The sequence below is a fragment of the Corvus kubaryi genome, unplaced genomic scaffold (genome assembly GCF_017639235.1).
Source record: "Corvus kubaryi isolate FWS band 111438036 unplaced genomic scaffold, C.kubaryi_AGA036_p1.0 37300, whole genome shotgun sequence".
NCBI classification, from domain to species: domain Eukaryota; kingdom Metazoa; phylum Chordata; class Aves; order Passeriformes; family Corvidae; genus Corvus; species Corvus kubaryi.
The window spans coordinates 19458526-19475911 of record NW_024581093.1 but is presented as its reverse complement, the minus strand read 5'-3'; the positions used below and the strand labels follow the sequence as shown (position 1 = coordinate 19475911).

Genomic DNA, 17386 nt, shown 5'->3' with positions numbered 1-17386 from the left:
GGCTTTGCAGTGATGTTGCTCAGAGTGGCAAGATTCCATGTGTAGGTGACACTGATGTGTCAGATCTGCTCACAGTGCGGGTGTCATCCCCAGTGGCTCATGGCTGAAGAGGGGGTGCTGCCCTCCCGATGGCCTGGCCATAGCCACATGGCTGGCAGGAGGGCCAGGTACTCCCCACCGTCTTGCAAAAAAACCCAAGTCTGTTTATTTTACATTTAGCTTGGCCCTTTGATTTTTGGAAGTAAAATAGTAAATCAGTAAAAATAAAGGTCTCACTGGTAGTGTTGAAATAGCTGTTCTCCATAAACAAACAAACCTCTCCATGCAGAAATCTAGGTGTGATTCAATGGAAGAGAAAAAGAATCTGATGTATCAATTAGGTTTGCCTAACGTGTAGCCCTGTTTGCTGTTGTAGTTGCCTACACTATACTATTATTATCTTTCTTAAGAGATAAATATTTCCGAGCTGCGTTTGATGTGCACTGAGCTGGATTAAAACACCTTCAAATGATGAATTGATATGCCATGCTTGTTCTGTGATTTGCACTGTGATTCAAGGGGGATGGCGTGGCATGGATCAGTCAGCTCGACAGGCAGCTTGCTCTTGTTGGTGCTGTTCCACAGAGAAACAGCCTCTGAGACTCAGTGTGTTGTTTCAGCTGATGTGTTTTTAAGGACCAAGGAGTTCTGCCTCATGGCCCCCAGCAGAACACAGGATTCCATGATGGGTGCCCAGGGCAGTTTACCCCAAACCTTCAGTGGGCAGTAGGCAAGATGTTTGTGATGGGGCACTAAGCCCCAGGAATGCTGTAAAACCTAAGCAAGATGCATATTTTGTCATAAAAGGGGAATGAGGAGGAGGCTTATTCAGTGAAGTTTGTATGGGTATATTGTGCCAGGGTTGCTGTTAGAGCTGGGAGACATGTAAACATGCATCTTTCTAGTGCATCTGGGGTCAACCCCTCATGGTTTTGATATCAATGGCAAATCTGCAGTTGGCAGCCATTGATACAGCCAAGATTTCAAGCAAATGCCCTTTGGGGAATTCCTTTGCTTGGGCCCTACAGCCTTGTACAGCAGCAGTGCGAATCATTTTCTTCTTAATCATCCTCTATGCTGCTGTAAAACCCATCACACATTCTAGTTTCACTGTCGATAAAAGCATATGAAGCTGTTTCAAATAATAACTTCCCTAAGTCATTACTACTGTGGAAATTTGTCTAAAAAGTGAGGGGAATCTTTTTCCCATGGGAGCACATCAGCAACTGGACCAGCCCCTGACACTCCTAACAGCTGGCTCGTTGGTGTCTGATCTTTGCAGGTGACCTGTTGTCTGCCTGATGTACCATTCAGCAGACACATTACTCAGGGCCACTGTAATCATTGTCCCTACTTAATTTTTTGGCCTGTGAAAGAAATACCTGTGGGCCTCAGAGAACTGCGTGATCACCCCTCACAAGATGTCTTGGTTGTTGAAAGTAATTATAGGAGCATTTTGTCCTTTCCCTGGGACCCACTGTAACTCTGGCTTTGGTGGCAGGACCTAAAGCAGCCTTTCCTGAGTGGGATTAGCAGTGACCATGGAGATTTCCAAATGCTTGTGGGAAGCAGGCAAAATTGGTCTAAGGAGCTCGTCTTTTCTTAAATGAAGTATCTCTGTTTCAAAAGCCAGTCCCTACCTCTTGCTGCAGGACAAGAGTTAATGAGCTTACACTGCAACGCAGGTTATGAGGGAAACCCTTCAGGTGTCAGGGGATTGGGAGAAGGAGGAATTATTTCTGAGGCTGAAGGCTGCTTCTCTCTGGGGCAGTAGGAGCTGCTCAGCTGGCACCTACCAGCTGCAATTCAGGCTGACCCACTGCTCCTCTTCTGGGGTAAAACCACCACTCAAGTGTTTTCCCAGCTCTTTTCTCTGTGATTTAGTGTTTCTAAAAGCAGGTTACATGGTGACAGAGGAGGGATAGTAGCACTTACGCAGACAAGAAGGGCAGGAATGGGTGTGCAGTGCTTGACGTGGATCATGGCAAGCAAACTTGGCAAATGGCCTTCTCGAGCACCAGAGAAACATAACCTGGAAATAAGAAGAGTAATGATGAATCCACTGGGTATACAACAGCCTCTCCAGTCCCTAGTCATATAACACCTCTTATCTCAACCACCTGCTTTGGTCTTCTCATGGAAGGGAGCTGTGGCTGCCACTGCAGAGACAACTAGAGACTATGAACCCTGGGGAAAGGTATTTAAACTAAACCCTTCAGTATACAAGGCCTTCAACAGCTAAAGTCACCTGGGAAAAACCTGCTCTGAGATGCCGAAATACCTCTGAGGACTCTCTGCTGGCCAGCGTTGTCTCTTTACCCAGTGAGGGATGAATACTCTGCAGGTTGTGTGGGTATTTACAGTGTCAAAAGGTTTTGGATAAGGTTTAACATGCCTTAACATTTCACTTTTAAGTGTATACCCTGTTACATATGCTCTTCGATTTGTTGCATATCATACCCATGAAAGTGCTGTGATAAATAACTTTCCCAAGGTACTTGAGCAGTTTCCTCAAAAAAACTTTATAACTTTTAAATTAAATTCAGACAGGTCAATTATTATAAACAGGCTTTATTGATTGCAATCTTACAGACTTTACAGATTCTGGCCCAACTATCAGCAGTTTCCATGCAACGTATCTTGCTTGAAAGGTGATTTTCCAGCATGGGCATGAAAATGCCTGTGACTGAGTACAGCACCAGGCCCCAAAACTGAGCAAAGCACAGTTTAGCTGGGAGCTACTGGAACTTTATTGATAAAAAATTACTTTGGTTTTATGCGAAAGCTGTGTTTGGATCTTACTGCGAGTTATTCCACATCTGCAAACACTTTCAATAACTCATGAGGATTAATTTGCAAGAAATTTCATGATTTAATATTACTTTTGCAAGAAATTTCATGATTTAATATTACTTTTGCTAATTTGAAACAGAATAATTCATAACTGATTGTATCCAACACACCCAACAACAACCTCATGCTCTACAACATCCAAAATGTCTAGCTAGCATTTCTTTAGCAAATGCAATTAAAACAGCCCCTCCCCAAATTAGATAATGTTCATAAAATTGTACTCCATCTAACCTTGATGAGGTAAAAAGGTATCCATTTATTCCTCCAAATGTAGATAGAGCCACTGAGACTGGCATAACCCAGGAAAAATAGCCCAGTAACTTTTCACCAAATGTCTAAAGCAACAGAAGGCAGAGAAACTGAAATACACTGCAAAGCACAGTACTGAAATCAAAGTGTATTTTAGACATGCAGGGAATGGTTTACTTACTACCGCCACAGCGTTGGAGGACAAGAGCTCTTGGGGTGACATGGCAGTGAAATATGCAATGTTGGTGAACGTATACACAAATGTCACCAATGGGATGGATATGAATATGGCACGAGGTAGGTTCCTAATAAAAGAATTAGGAGGGTAGACAAGAAATTACAATCATGCACAGTGAGGTCACAACAGCTGTGTACGGCCTGGGGATGGTCACCCAGCTGGGTGGGTTCATTGGCTGTTTCTTTGGAGGGAAGCAGTGCTTCCATCAGCTCTCTGACTCACTGCACATTGGAGAAGGCTAAAAGTGCTATGAAATGCTGTGTCTGCAGGGAGTTTCCCGGTACAAAGGTACCACGAGCTCCGTTTGGGCTCTTTACTGGGATTGGGACAGACTGTTACTGAAAAATGAAACATCCGTTTCCCAAAAGCCCTATGTGGAGGCACCATGGTGGGATAAAATGTCTTGCTTTGCTTTACCTTCGCCTGCTCTGAAAAGGAAGGGGATCCTGTTGTTCAGCTGCTGCCTTGGGCCATTGTGTACCATAAACCTGGTCTGGTCATACAATACCGTGGCAACTTACAGTAGTACAGATGTACTTGATCTCGAATCCAAAGACCTTCTTAGAGGTGGATATCTGAACTGTTCTGTATCTAACATAATGCATTTTTCTCTGTGTGTCAGATTTGGAAAAAAGATTTTAGAAAGCATGTTTAACCTTGTGAATTTGAACAGATTTAGGAAAAGTAGGAAGTGGTTTTGGTTATCCAATTCTTTTTATACTTTAATTTCTCCTCTAAGGCTGCAACAATATGTAAAAATAAAAAAGCACCATTCACTCCATTCTCTCTTTATTTCTCAACTAAGGCCATATTTACCTTATTTAAATAATAAATTTTTTATTATTATCGTTGAAATTGTGGTCATCCATTAAAATATTGTTGTTTATTAAGGAAACACATTACCACACTTTCTTTATTCCTGACGAGATTTCTGGATATACACTTTGCCACTCACTGGTGTGCAGAGATGCTCACAAGGCTTTAGCTTTAAGTCATTCCCATCCAAGCTGTAATAGCTTAAATTTCTTCTTGCTTAATTGCTGTGTGCATTGGGTGCCCAGAAATAACTCATGCTCCAAGAGCTGCTCTTGACATTTGTCATTCCACTTTATTAACTCAGAAATGTTGAAACATTTGAACTTTGCTAAACTAAAATTCCCTTTCCCTCCAGCCTTCTCAGGCTGCTTGTGATAAATCATTTCCAAGCCCCTTTGGGTACCCTGGATCTGCAGTGACCCAATGTAAGTTGCCTTGGCAGGCTGGTGCCCACAGCTGTGCTGGGGCAGAGAGTGCCACTTTCACTGCACAACTAATCTTCTCCTTCAGGTGTTTGTGGGAGACCTTTGGGTGAAAAAGCAAAGCAACTTCCAGGATAATTCATCTTTTTATGACAAAGAAGATTCTCCCTGTAGATACTTGTGTGGTATCTCATTTATGGTCAATCTTCTGCTATGGAAAATTGACTATGATTGAATAGTAACATAAAGATACTGCCTTGTCTGTAGGCTGCTTTGATTCAGTTAATACCTTGTGCAATATTTTTTTAATTTCAGTGTTTCTGTAACTTGCCTGCTGTCTGTTCTAAAGAAAAATCTTTCTCCTTTAGAAAGACCAGTCCCACAGACATGGAATGACATTGCAGCATCTTATGAAATGAGTAGTACTATCAGACAGCTCCACTGTCTCAGCCTCTTCAAGAAGTGTCATGGAAATGGATACTTGCCTGCGGGGATCAACCAGCTCTTCTGTTACATAGTTCAAGAAGTTCCAGCCACTGAATGCAAAGGACCCTTGAAGAAAAGCTAATGCTAAATGCCCCACAGATGGAGTCATCCAAAAATTGAATGCGTTGCTTGGTGTCAACTCTTTGTAGTTTCCTGCATAGAGAGCGCAAGCAAGATGTTAAGCCATGCCTACCTTCCTCACACACTTTAAAATAGGTAAGCTTTCACTTTTTAGTCTTTATTCTTTATTGGAACTGAGACTTCATGCTCTTCATGTCACCATGGGCTGACATAGCAATTGCAGTGCTTTCTGCAGGACCGTGTCCTGGTGGGGCAGCTCGTGCTGTACAGGCACCCTTCACCACCATCTGTGCCACAGCAACTCATGAGACCCTTTGTCAACCTGCACTGTCTGAGGGTGGATCCTTGGCAGTATAAATTCCTACCTGTTCTTAATGCAATTTTCTTTTAAACAGTTTGGTGTTGTTTAGTAGAAATCCTTGAAAATAAAATGCCTATGGGACTGAAAGATTTGTCAAGACTATAGGACTATTACCACTGAGAAAACGTTTTCTGCTCCCTGTAAATGTGATATTTCTTCGTCCTTTATAAGACTCATCATATGCATGATAAAAATATCAGTCTTTTGTGCTTTCTGCTTTCCAATAACTGGTGAATCAGTGAGACATTTTTTGCCTGTGTTTAATCTTGTAAGTCACTTTTTGTAGGAAATTGGACTAGTGCCTGAAATGAAGCAAATATCTTCCTGCTCTAGGCAAAGTATTGCTTATTCGTTTTACACCCAGAGCATTTCAAATTCAAGGAATGCACAATGGATTAAAAATTTTAAGTAACTATTCCGAAACACTGTGAGCTGCTCTCCTTTATTCTATCAAATCCTACAAGGTAAGCTCGAAAGAGACTTTTTTAAGGGGATACAGCTGATTTCTCCCTTGTGTTATACTTTCCACAGCTGTGTCAGTATGCAACTCCACAGCTCAGCAAAACCCAGCACACCTTCAGGTCAGTTTGTAAGGAGGAAACAGTGCAGTAAGTGGGAAAAATAAGTGTATCAACAGTACCATACCAATGTTAGAGCTGTCTCACAGAGTACCTTTAAAGATCTGTATGAAGCCCACAATAATGATAAGGGTCAGGGCTAAGAGTTTTCCTGCTGTAAATATATCCTGAATGCGCGTTGCCCATCGCACACTGGAGCTGTTCACCCAGGTCAGGAGGACTGGAGAGCAAAAGACTGAATTCAGTGAAATGAAATTATGTTTATTTAAGAAAATACAGTCAAAATACTGAAAAACACACACATGTTCCTGCAGGGAGCTCTAGCGTGGCCAGGAACGAGGGTGAAGAGGACAATCACCTTTCCCAAGGATGCTCTCAGCTGCAGGGGCATCCCTGGCAGCCATCAGCCTTCACCCCTTGGCTGCTGCCTTGGGGCTCTCCCCAGCTCCAATAACTGTGCCTGAGTAGTGCTCAGCGTGCAGGGATCATTGCCTCCTCACAGAAACAGTGAATGTCTTCAGTCCTGGAGCTTGGGTTGGCTTTCGCTGGCTCCAGAAGTAATTAATGCAGAGCTGGCTGCACGCTGCCTTCTGCACACTCAAGTTTGTAAATGTGAAAGAAGACTAGGAAGGGGAAAGGCTCAAATGGTGGTGGGTCACAGGTGCCTATGCCTCTGTGTCCCCTCCCACATGCTCACCTGCCTCTACTTTCCCTGGACCCACAGGGATTCAGGTGCCTTTCTGCCTCACTCCAGGCCACTAGATTTGCTGCAGGCAAGTGGAAAGGGACAGAATATCCCACACTGGTCACAGTGCCTCTCCTGGGGCCTCCCCACCAGCCTTTGGAGTTGTGGCCCTGACTCCAGCCTGGCTGGAGCGGCCCCTCAAGTAGTCCCTTGTAAAACCAGGGCAAGATCTGTGTGTGTGCAAGAAGCAAATACTCACGTAAACACACCATGGAGAGGATCCTAGAGGCATTATAGGGGGGAATACAGTTAGGGAAGACGGGTTGCAGGACATAGTTTGAGAAGGTCAGTGCAATGACAGCCAGACTAGTTGGGTACATGATAAGCACTGCGCTCCACAGCAGCAGAAACCTGGAAAGACAAGGAAAAGCACAAGAAAGCAGTGCTGGTGCTGTGCTGGAGGAGATAACACACACTCAGCTGTGCATGACGCATCAGAGCTGAGCAACTTCGTCCTGGTCACAGGACAAGTGACATAACAGTCACTTACTTGTGACTCTCCTTATCCCTTTTCCCATGTTCTTAGCACAATCTAGATTTTAAATGAAACAAGCATGGTTTAGGAATGTGTGGAAGAGCAAGGATTATGAGCAGCAGGCATGTTTTGATTTAACCGTGTGTCCAGATGAAAGGATCTCTGTTGCTCCTGGACTGACACATTACCACAGCAGACAGGAACTGTGGTACTGTGGACAGGACTGACATGTACCACAGAGGAGCAGTCCCTCCACTGAAGGCACCTCTAAAGGCTTTTGGCAGGGCTACAGGCAGTGGCTGCACTCTTAGGGCTGCTACCAGTTCCCTGCTGGTCAGCAGGGGGGTTTCTTGTCACTGCTGGTGTTGGCTCTCTGACCCGGGCCAGGGCAGATAAGTGCTGCAGTATTTTGTGATGGATCACACAGCTGGGGTCCACTGGGCTGGCTGGTTGCCTCCAGCTGTGGCTTAAGGTGATTGCACCCAACAAGGTATCTGTGCAAATAGGAAGTGTGAGATATTTTGGATGCACACACAGATACACACACAGTCATTTGTTCACATACATGCACAAATGTAATGCGCAGGGATGCCCGACACAAATGAGGATTGGAAAAGATATTTCCAAATAAGACAGTATAATTTCTATATTACGTGGGTTGCTCTTTAAGGGGCTGCACCCACCCACTGTGTCCCCTGCTTGCAGGCCTGTAGATCTGGCACAGCTGAGGGAGCCCCTCTCTGTGCCATTAACCTGGAGGGAGTACTGCTTGCTGGGTGCTCCTCAGCTGAGGTGGTAAATGTCTCTCAGTCTCATCCTTCACTTCGCCTTCTTATTTCTGAGAAGCATGGGGCAATTATTAGCTATCAGAGTTAATTTGGCAAACCAAACTGATGCAAGAACTGGGTGCCTTCCTAACTGGCACTGTAGATTTTTACAATAAACTCAGCAGGTTTTTTTTCTTTCTCTTTATTTTGTTGTGTGACTCCGCCCCCTCCGCCCCCCCCCCAACTTCTAATGTTTTTCATTGTGGTTCAGAGCAGTTTTCTCCAGCAATTGCTTTGTGATATTTGGTGGTGTTGATGATGCACCCAGCTTGGGACAGCTCTGCAGATCCTGCTTGCTGAGTTAACTCAGCTGGTCCACACTGAAGAATAAATAGGACCTAAAGACTGCAATAACAATTTGCTGAATATGATTAGGATACTGATGGTTCTGACTGAGGTCAAGTCGGCTGTCAACTGGCAGGGCCTTTACAGAGGCTACAGGTTTTTCCCTGTTATGTTCACCTTCACCCATACAAATTATGTAGGCCAAGAACTGTGTAAAACATTCAGTGGGGAGAATGACTCTGAAAACATTATTTCAGGCAAAATTGGCCCTTGTTTCTGTGTTGTAATATGGAGTGTGGTATAGCTGGTATTGGGTAGAATATGGTTTAATGGGAATGGATTATTTATGACAGTCATGGAATTGAAATGCAGGATTGATAGTGCAAATTAAAGCAAGTGCATAATTTTAGCACTGTCAAATGTGAAGCTCAAGAGAGATGGCAGTAAAACAAGAAGGAAGATTGCCTAAGGTGTAAGCCCACTTTTATCTTGTTTCTACAGGTAAGTTTTAATCAAAACCCACTTCTGAGAAAAAGATCTTCACACTGGTCACTCAGATCACATTCACATCCCCAGACAACCAGCTGTGGGGGCCAGGGTGCATCGCTGGCATGTACCTTGTTCTCATAGTGCCAGCGGCTGCCAGGGCAGGATGAGGACCTGAAGGCCCAGCTGGCTGGGAATGGCTGTTTCTGAGTAAAATGGCTTGTGGAGAGGGGGTGTTTGCTCGAGGCAGGGAGACCACAGCAAGGCATACCTGGAATTACTTTGTTCCTCAGATGGAAAGTGGTGGAATTATTGTCCTGAGGGCTGAGCTATGGAACTGAGAATGTTGGGAGGTGGAACTGCACCCTACAGCCTTGCAAAGTTTCTCTGTAACTGTGATTACAAGAATACCAGAAGTTAAATCTTCTTTTGTTGCTGTCTGAGAAGTGATGAGATCTTTATAACAGGCTTGAGACAGCTGAATGTAAAGAAAAAGGATGTTTGGTTGGTTTTGGGGTTTTGGTTGTTTGGTTGGGTTTTTTTTTCTGAACATCGGAGTTTGCATGAGAAATCTGAGCTCCTACACGTGCTGGTGGTGAAAGAGCTGGTAAAATAACCTCCCTGCCTGTATTCCTGCCTGTATTCTAGCTACTGGCTGGATGGCCTCCCCTGTGTTTGGTTGTTGAGTCTGATCCAAAGTTCATTGAAGTTAATGGCACACACTCCCATCAGTGTGTACATGAATGAGACAATGTCTAATTAGAGCCCATCCCCCCATTTTAGAAACAGGCTGGAGTATGTGGTGCCATGTGCTACTCTTGGGAAGGTATGGCATTTGTGTGAAGTACCAGTCATCGCTGGACTAAAACTGAATTTTTTTGCAGATATCTCTGCATACAAATTTCCTTACCTTTGGAAAGAAATAAACAACATGGTTTGATCTGGGACTTAAAGAGTCTAGTGGACTTGGTGAAATCAGTTCTCAAACATCTATTTGGGATGTGCATGTACTCCCACAAGGATCTCACATAGATATTAAATGTTACGGATTCAAAGCAGCCTGTGAAAATATAAAATTCCATTGTACCCTACTTGTGCATCATTAGCAAAAGAAAACAGTTTGAAGCAGCTGCTATAGTACAACTCACCTTAGTACAGTTCAGGAAAAACTGAACTGGTTGAAGTAAGTTGGAGCCAGTTTGAATACTAATAATGCTATCCTACATTGCTGAAACACTGCCTTTGGAAGATTCAGATTTTTGCAATAACAAAAAAGAAACATAGAAGTATATTTGAAGCATATTATACTTGCAGTTTAGAGTGACACTTATCAAAGCTTTGGCCGAAAACTCTCTGCTGACTGATTTTAATAAGGACATATGTCCAGTCACTGGTCTCTGCTGGTGAAGCAGCTGTGTTAGCTGCAGCATTATTGCTGAGCTTTCAGAAGAAGTTGTACTGATCAGAAATGCACTGGAGGGTTTTTAATGAAGCTGAATTTATTCATTATCTTCTGCAAGAATACATATTAAGCCTTTTATTTACTATTTGGGGTAATGTTCTTTTTATGACCCATACAGATTTGCAAGCCCATATGCATGTAAGAAGAGCTGTGCTCAGATGGCTCCTACAGCACAGGCTGTGACACATTCCCTGCAGTTTGTGTGCTTGCACACAGATGCTATTTAAGACCAAAATGATTTCTAAATGGAGATGAAATCAGGAGTCTTTCTCTGGTACCAGACCAGAGCCTAGTAATACTGGAACCCTTCCTCACCTCGTCCTTCTCCCCTGGCCAGAGGAACTGGGGAGTGTCTCTGCTCAGGGTTGTCTCCAACCAAGGTTTGCCATCACCACCACTGTTCAGCAGTGTTTCATGCTGTCCTTGACCTGGACTCAGAGCAGGGCTCCTGCCAGCTCAGGAGATGGCCCTGCCCTGCCTCCGTTATTCCATTCACCTACTTGAATCACACCAGCAATGTGGCTTTTTAAATTAAAAGTTATGCAACCAGCTATCGATACTGCCAGACACAGAAGCTGGGGCATGTAGTACTCCAATGGCTGTTATAATCAAATAGTATTTCTTTGTGCCTTATATCCATGGAGTAAAACATAATAAATGGGAGAATTTTGGGAGACAGGGACAAGACTACAGAAGTGGAGCTGTTGTGGTCTGGGTAGATACAGCATGTGCTCTTATAACAAACATCTTTGTGTGAATAGACCAAATCATCCAATTGGTCATTGGGAAAATGAGATGCACTTGAAAGGCAGATGCACTAAAGCTTTGTGTGCTGAGTTTGATGTACTTTGCTGTAGAAGGATTAAATCAAAAGAGAGAAACAGTGGTTTTTATCTCAGGGAGGCACAGTGCAGACCCCTTTAAGCTCAGACCCTGTGTGCAACTGCCAGTGGTGAATGGGCACTTCCCAAGCGGGGAGCTGAAGGTGCTTTTAAGAGTTCCCCAAAGCTGCAGGTTTTAGGTGGTGGCTCAGCAAAGTGCAGCAGGGCATAATCCCAGTTTGGCTTTACTGGAAAATATGACCGAATCCCCCCTTTTTACACCAAAACCTACCTGAAGGCTTTTGCCTAATGCAACACTTTGTCATCCTAGTGGGACTACTTCTTTTCTTGAGAGAAGAGCTAAAGTCTCTACACAGCAAGAACGGGAGCACTGCTTCCCTTCAGGGGACAGGTTGTGCTTTTTTGATACTGCTTGTGCAGTAGAAGCCTGGACACCAAGTAAGTGCTGCCCAAGCAGAACTTCCCGCCTTGGAAGGTGAGACTGTCCCCAGGTACATGCTGGGCAGTGATCAATCAACTGGCGTGTGGTTTGTTACAGCAGTAGCATAGCTTGGTGTTTGCAGGAACCAGGCAAGTTCTCTGAATGTGGAATAGTGAGCTGAGGAACAATTTAAAGCTGGGTTTAGTTGTACTTGGTTTCTAAGTAGTTTCATTTTCTGCCCTAGAAAGCACAATTCTTTTGGTTTTGTGGAACTCTGATGTTTCTGGCCTCCTTCAAAGTGATGTTCCAGGGATGGGACTTGTGACTGTTTGTGGGGCTCTATACTCTCATTTCCCTGGTCCCTGCTTGCAGACACTGTTCCCGTGAGTAGGCAGTGGGGAAGCTGCTGCCTGCCTGCTGCAGTGCCCTGGGGAAGCAGGAACTTTGCTGTGCAGCTCCTGCCCTCATGAAAGAAAAAACCTCAGCGGAGTTGAGATTTGGTTAACCAAGCCAACGTTGTTTTTATCTCAATCTGTTCTGTGGTGTCAGTGTAATTTTCTGTGCAAAGCAGGACAGCAGTCAGAGAAGAGATTCCATCAGCTGAAGAAACACAGACTTCGTGAACCAGCATAAGGCAATGGCTTAAGTCTAAAAAGCATCAGAAATGTACCTTGTGACCAAGGATGTCTGTAATGCTGTGCCCAGTGCCTGTGTGGCACTGAGATGAGGCAGGCATGAGAGGACAGCCTGTGGGATAGGGTGACAGACTGCCTGTGTTATGCCTGTTCTGATTTGTCCTTGCTCAGCAGCCAGCTCAACTGTTATGAGCTAATTTTCCATCTCACATGAGAAGGAATACTCTGGTTTGGTGGTTTTTTTTATTTTCCTTACTCTTTCTCTAGTTTTCTCTACTGATGCTAATTTCTTAACTAAACCACCAGTACATGGTATGGCCTCTCTACTTCCAGTAAGAGAGCTGGTCAGAACATTCTGCTGCTTCTCTAGTAGCCTGTAGGCTGACAGCTTAATTTATTGTGTTGAATACATGAAAAAGTGTACACTCAAATAAAAAAGATAACCTCCTCTCACTTGTCCCTTCCTCCCTTAGCCACACTACCCCATTAGTAGTCTTTTCAAAGAGAAATCACTTCCTGAGTTAGCATTCCTCCCCCCTCTGTATTTACAGCACTTGGTTATTCTGTACAGCTGCAGTAAGTGAAGCAGCTTTGCTTTGGTTCTGGTAAGTAGCTCCAGCCTGGCCTCCCTGATGGGTAAAGCTCTTCAACACAAGGCACTGATCATTCATGATTGGCACACAGGAATTATCACCCAGACACAGCATCACTCTTTCCTGTCATGGACTTGACTGAGTCAGTGAGGGAAGTGAAAGCATCTGTCACCTTTCCTTGCAAAGCAGCACCGAGAGGTCTGTGTAGGGGCAATTTGTTATTTCTAACAGAGAACAGAAAGATTGATTTTGCTAAAGTATTTTTATTGATAAATGTTGTCAGATGGCTTTCCCACACCAAATACATAATATAAATGTGTTTTCAAATTAGTTTATAGAGATAGGGTACTTACCCGGCTAACCCACCAAAAATCTCTGTGACATAGGAATAATCCCCTCCTGACTTGGGGATGGTGACTCCCAGTTCAGCGTAACACAGCGAGCCAAGGGCAGCCACACCGCCGCCAAGCACCCAAATAATGAGAGCAAGTCCCACCGAGCCGGCGTGCTCCAAAACTCCTTTCGGTGAAATAAAGATCCCAGAACCAATTATATTACCTGGAAAGAAAAATAGGTTGGCAGTGAGGTAAAAGAAAGTAAATATTTTTCTTCTATTTATTCAAAAAAAGGCAAACAAGCCCAAAGCCCCCACTCAACCAAAAAAGACAGCTGTGCCACCCCCTTTTCAGATTTTCCATGACTGCACTTTTTCTGATTACAGCCTGGCAAAAGTGTTGCCATTTATCAGCAATCAAGGACGGTAAGTGTGTGCTCAGCTCTGCTGAAGCACGGTAAGTCTCAGCTGAGGATCCGTGAGTTTTCTGGCATGAACTTGCTCAGCTTCCACAACTGTCTGCTCTCACCTGCCATGCATAAGTGTATTATTGAAAGGAGTTAGAAATGACTTTGTAATGAAAATTTTTTATCCACTCCTAAGAGGAATTTGAAAAAGGCCCATTTCCAGGGAGGTTAGGAGGTCAAGAAACAAGAGAGTAGCACTGTCTATAATGATGGGCCCAAAAGGTGTGCTTGTCCACCAAGGATGGATTTAAGATTATGCTTGAAAAGCCAATCTCAAAGTCTGAAATACTAGAAATCCATTAACATTTTGTACTTGCAATACCTGTGCTACTTAGTCATCAGCCATACATTTTGAAGTTGTAATGTGGTATGACTAAAATATTAGACAATATAAGACAATTGAGATGATGTGAGTTGAGGCAGTGCTGGGTATAGAAAAGGAGTGCTGGATACCACAGGTGCTCTTTTTTCATGTGGGGCCAGGGTGTGTTACATGATGGGTGAGCAACTAGCTCACAGGCTGGGCGCAAAGAGTTGTAGTGAATGGGGTGACATCAGGATTGTGACCTGTCACTAGTGGGGTTCCACAGGGCTCCATCCTCAGCCCTGTGCTCTTCAGTATCTTCATTAACGACTTGGACCCAGGTCAAAAAGAACACTAAGGAGCTTTGCTGATGACACTAAATTAGGAGCAGTTGTTGACTCCCTTGAGGGCAGAAAACCCCTACAGAGAGACCCAGACAAATGAGAGAGATGGAGAATCCCCAACCATGGGAAGTTTAACACAGGCAAGTGCTGGATTCTGCACCTGGGAGGGGGCACCCCTGGCTGCGTGGATGGACTGGGAATGAGGGGCTGGAGAGCAGCTGTGGGAAGGGACCTGGGGGTCCTGGTCGATGGCCAGTTGGATCTGAGTCAGCAGTGCCCTGGCAGCCAGGAGGGACATCCCTGTCCTGGGGGCATCAGCACTGCCAGCCAGGCCAGGAAGGGGATTGTCCTGCTCCACTCTGGGCTGGGGTGGCCACACCTCGAGTGCTGGGGGCAGTTTTGGGCACCACAATACAAAAAAGACATGATGCTATTAGAAAGAATCCAAAGGAGACCACGAGGATGGGGAAGGGTCTGGAGGAAAAGCCTTATGAGTCTTTGGTACTGCTGTGTTCTAAGGGTTGTACTCGCACATATGGAGAAAGGCCTTAAGTTAAAAAAGCCCCTTAAAAATGATCTGCTACCTGCCAGCATACATAGCTGTGTATCTCCATTTTTCACAGGTCAATGTACCTGAAAACACTACACTTTTGGGAGGAGCTGGTGGTACTTGGGGGAGCACGCTAAAGTTTAGACATAGTGTTTTTTACCAAGATAGATCTGTAGGTTTCCACTGCCTCTTTGGGATGGAACCATACTCCTTTCTGGCCATTCCAGTACTGAACAAATGCCCAAAGACAGAATAACTGCTAAGGGGTCCTCTGACTCCTTTCATGCCACCTCCTCCTGCTCACTACCCTTGTTCACTTTAGCTCAGGCTTGCTGGTATTTTTGGCAGCAAAGACCAGATGAAAATGCCCATCCTTCAGCAGGCTGCCAGTTTCCATCCCTATCCCTTGGGTCACCTTTCCATTTTGTCAGTACATGAAGAAAGGATACAATCCAAACACAGCATGGCATCCCTCAGACTGATAATGGACAGGAAATCCAATGTTACAGCGTGTCTCTGCAGACCTGTGCTGCGTGGTGCTGGCAGGGTGCTTCCCTGATCTCCACTGTGGCTTTGTGCTGGCGAGGGGGTGAGCTGATGGCACACCTGGTTTTCTGTACCCACTCAACTGCTGAGGTGTGACGGACAGACCTGCCGTGGAGTGGGAAGGGTGAGGAAGTGGAGAGAGAAGCTTCAGCAGCACCATGGGAAGCAGCATGATCTGGCCATTTTGTGAGGAACCCAGGGAAGAGAGAGCTAAGTCCTGGTGAGGTGTAACTGCAGAGAGAAGGTGGCAGCAGTGATCTGGCACAGCACTGCCCTAGTGCAGTCTAAATAAACAGTCGCTGATGTGTTTTTTAAATGCTTGCACTTGGCATTGTCAAAGCTCTGAAGCTCTCTGTGTTTCATCTTTCTGCCTCCAGGAAGGGGCATGGCTCATCTCTGGCAGCCTGGATGATGGGCAGTGAGGGGCATTGGCAGTGGGGCTCTTTCTTAAATCCAAATGGCTGCAGGGAGAAGGTGTCCGTGGCTTAGAATGATGGCCTCCTGTTATGGTAAGACTGCCAAAGCAGTCCTCCTCGTCCACAACTCTGTCTGAGCTGGAAACAGCCAGAACTTTCTTTGTCTAAGGAGAATACTTTCTGGGTGCAACTATCTTGAAGGAGCAGGACAAGGACCAGACAGCCTTCTGGATGATACTTTCATACAAACAGTCACAGGATTTTTTTTGTAAATTAAGTAGCTAATCATATTTTTAAAAATGTAATTAATTTTAAATTAATGAATGAATTAAAAAAAAGGACAAAATTATCTTCCAAGTTCATTACGGATTTCCTATTATTTTGCACTCACAACAGGTGCAAAAGCCATATCCGTAGGAATGGAAGTGCTACGCCCCTTCTGACAATAGAATGTTCTTAGGGAAACCTGCCTATGTGCCTATGAATATGGTAAATGTGCCCCAAAAAGTACCTTCACTTCACTTGGCATAGGATATGTTTAAAAATAGATATGGTGGAGATACTGAAATGCTCCAGAAAATGAGCTGTCAGAAACTGCCTGATGAGAAGCAGTTTTCAGGAGGTCTTGGTCAGCAGGAACTGGAGGGAATTTGGTGAGCAGCTCTGGGGTGAGAAAATGCAATATGCACTATTTCATAGCATGATGCACATTTTCATAGCATGATATTTTGTCATCTCTTGTTTCTTGGTGTTTGTTGCCTTTTTTTCTCCTTTTCACAATAATATGGAATAGCTGGTATGACAATCCCATGACAATCTCAGCTTTTGTTTAAAAATTGTTACTAACCCCTATGAGTCATTTTAGAAAATTACAAAACACAGAAGGCAAGTAAAATACCCTGAAATATATATATATATCACTTCTGAGATCTTATCCAGTGTCATGATTATTTTTTTTTTTTGGACAATGTTGAGAGCAGTTTCCACATCCTAGAAAAATAGGAAACAGGGCAGGAGAATAAAAAAACCAAAGGAAGAAATGTCTGTGTCTTTTTATTTCTCCAGTCAAGTAACACATCCGGCAGTGCTGCTAGTAAAAGCAGTAGAATGTTTGTATGAAAGAACCATCCAGAAGGCTGTCGGGTCCTTGTCCTTCAGATAGTTGCACCCAGAAAGTATTCTCCTTAAACAAACAGCTCAGAGCTGCAGACGAGGAGCCCAGCTTGTCCTCTGTGAGCACATGCTCAACCCAAGCGGCCACACTTGCCGGGCCCCGGGTTGGGTGAACCCAAACCAGCTGTTGCAACCTGAGTGTGAAGTGGGTCCAGCCTCTCCTATCAGCCATGCTCCATCTCTGACTTAGTGGAAGTGGGTCCCAAACATGGTTTTCTGTAAAGAGAATGCCAACCCCCTCATCCTTTCAAATCTCCGGTTGTTTTTCTAATTATGTTTAGGATCTTTTGTGACCTAGCCCTGGAATGGGTTTCCCAGACCAGGCACACATACGCATGTAGTTTTGCTCTGAGGTCAG

At 44.4% G+C, this 17386-nt stretch overlaps 1 protein-coding gene across 4 annotated transcripts in view; it reads right to left on the bottom strand.

Annotated features, from left to right (window-relative positions):
• SLC7A10 (solute carrier family 7 member 10) overlaps window positions 1-17386 on the bottom strand; it is a 50574-nt gene that overhangs the window by 7128 nt on the left and 26060 nt on the right. For 2 of the 4 annotated variants that reach the window (XM_042027718.1, XM_042027722.1), the window contains exons 2-8: window positions 13248-13452; window positions 7068-7219; window positions 6218-6343; window positions 5103-5256; window positions 3323-3446; window positions 3124-3227; window positions 1975-2071 (exon numbers count right to left, since the gene is read on the bottom strand). In XM_042027718.1, coding sequence (XP_041883652.1) covers window positions 1975-2071; window positions 3124-3227; window positions 3323-3446; window positions 5103-5256; window positions 6218-6343; window positions 7068-7219; window positions 13248-13452 — 962 coding nt within the window. The remainder of the gene's footprint in view (window positions 1-1974; window positions 2072-3123; window positions 3228-3322; window positions 3447-5102; window positions 5257-6217; window positions 6344-7067; window positions 7220-13247; window positions 13453-17386) is intronic. The other 2 variants (XM_042027719.1, XM_042027720.1) reach the window with 2 other exon arrangements.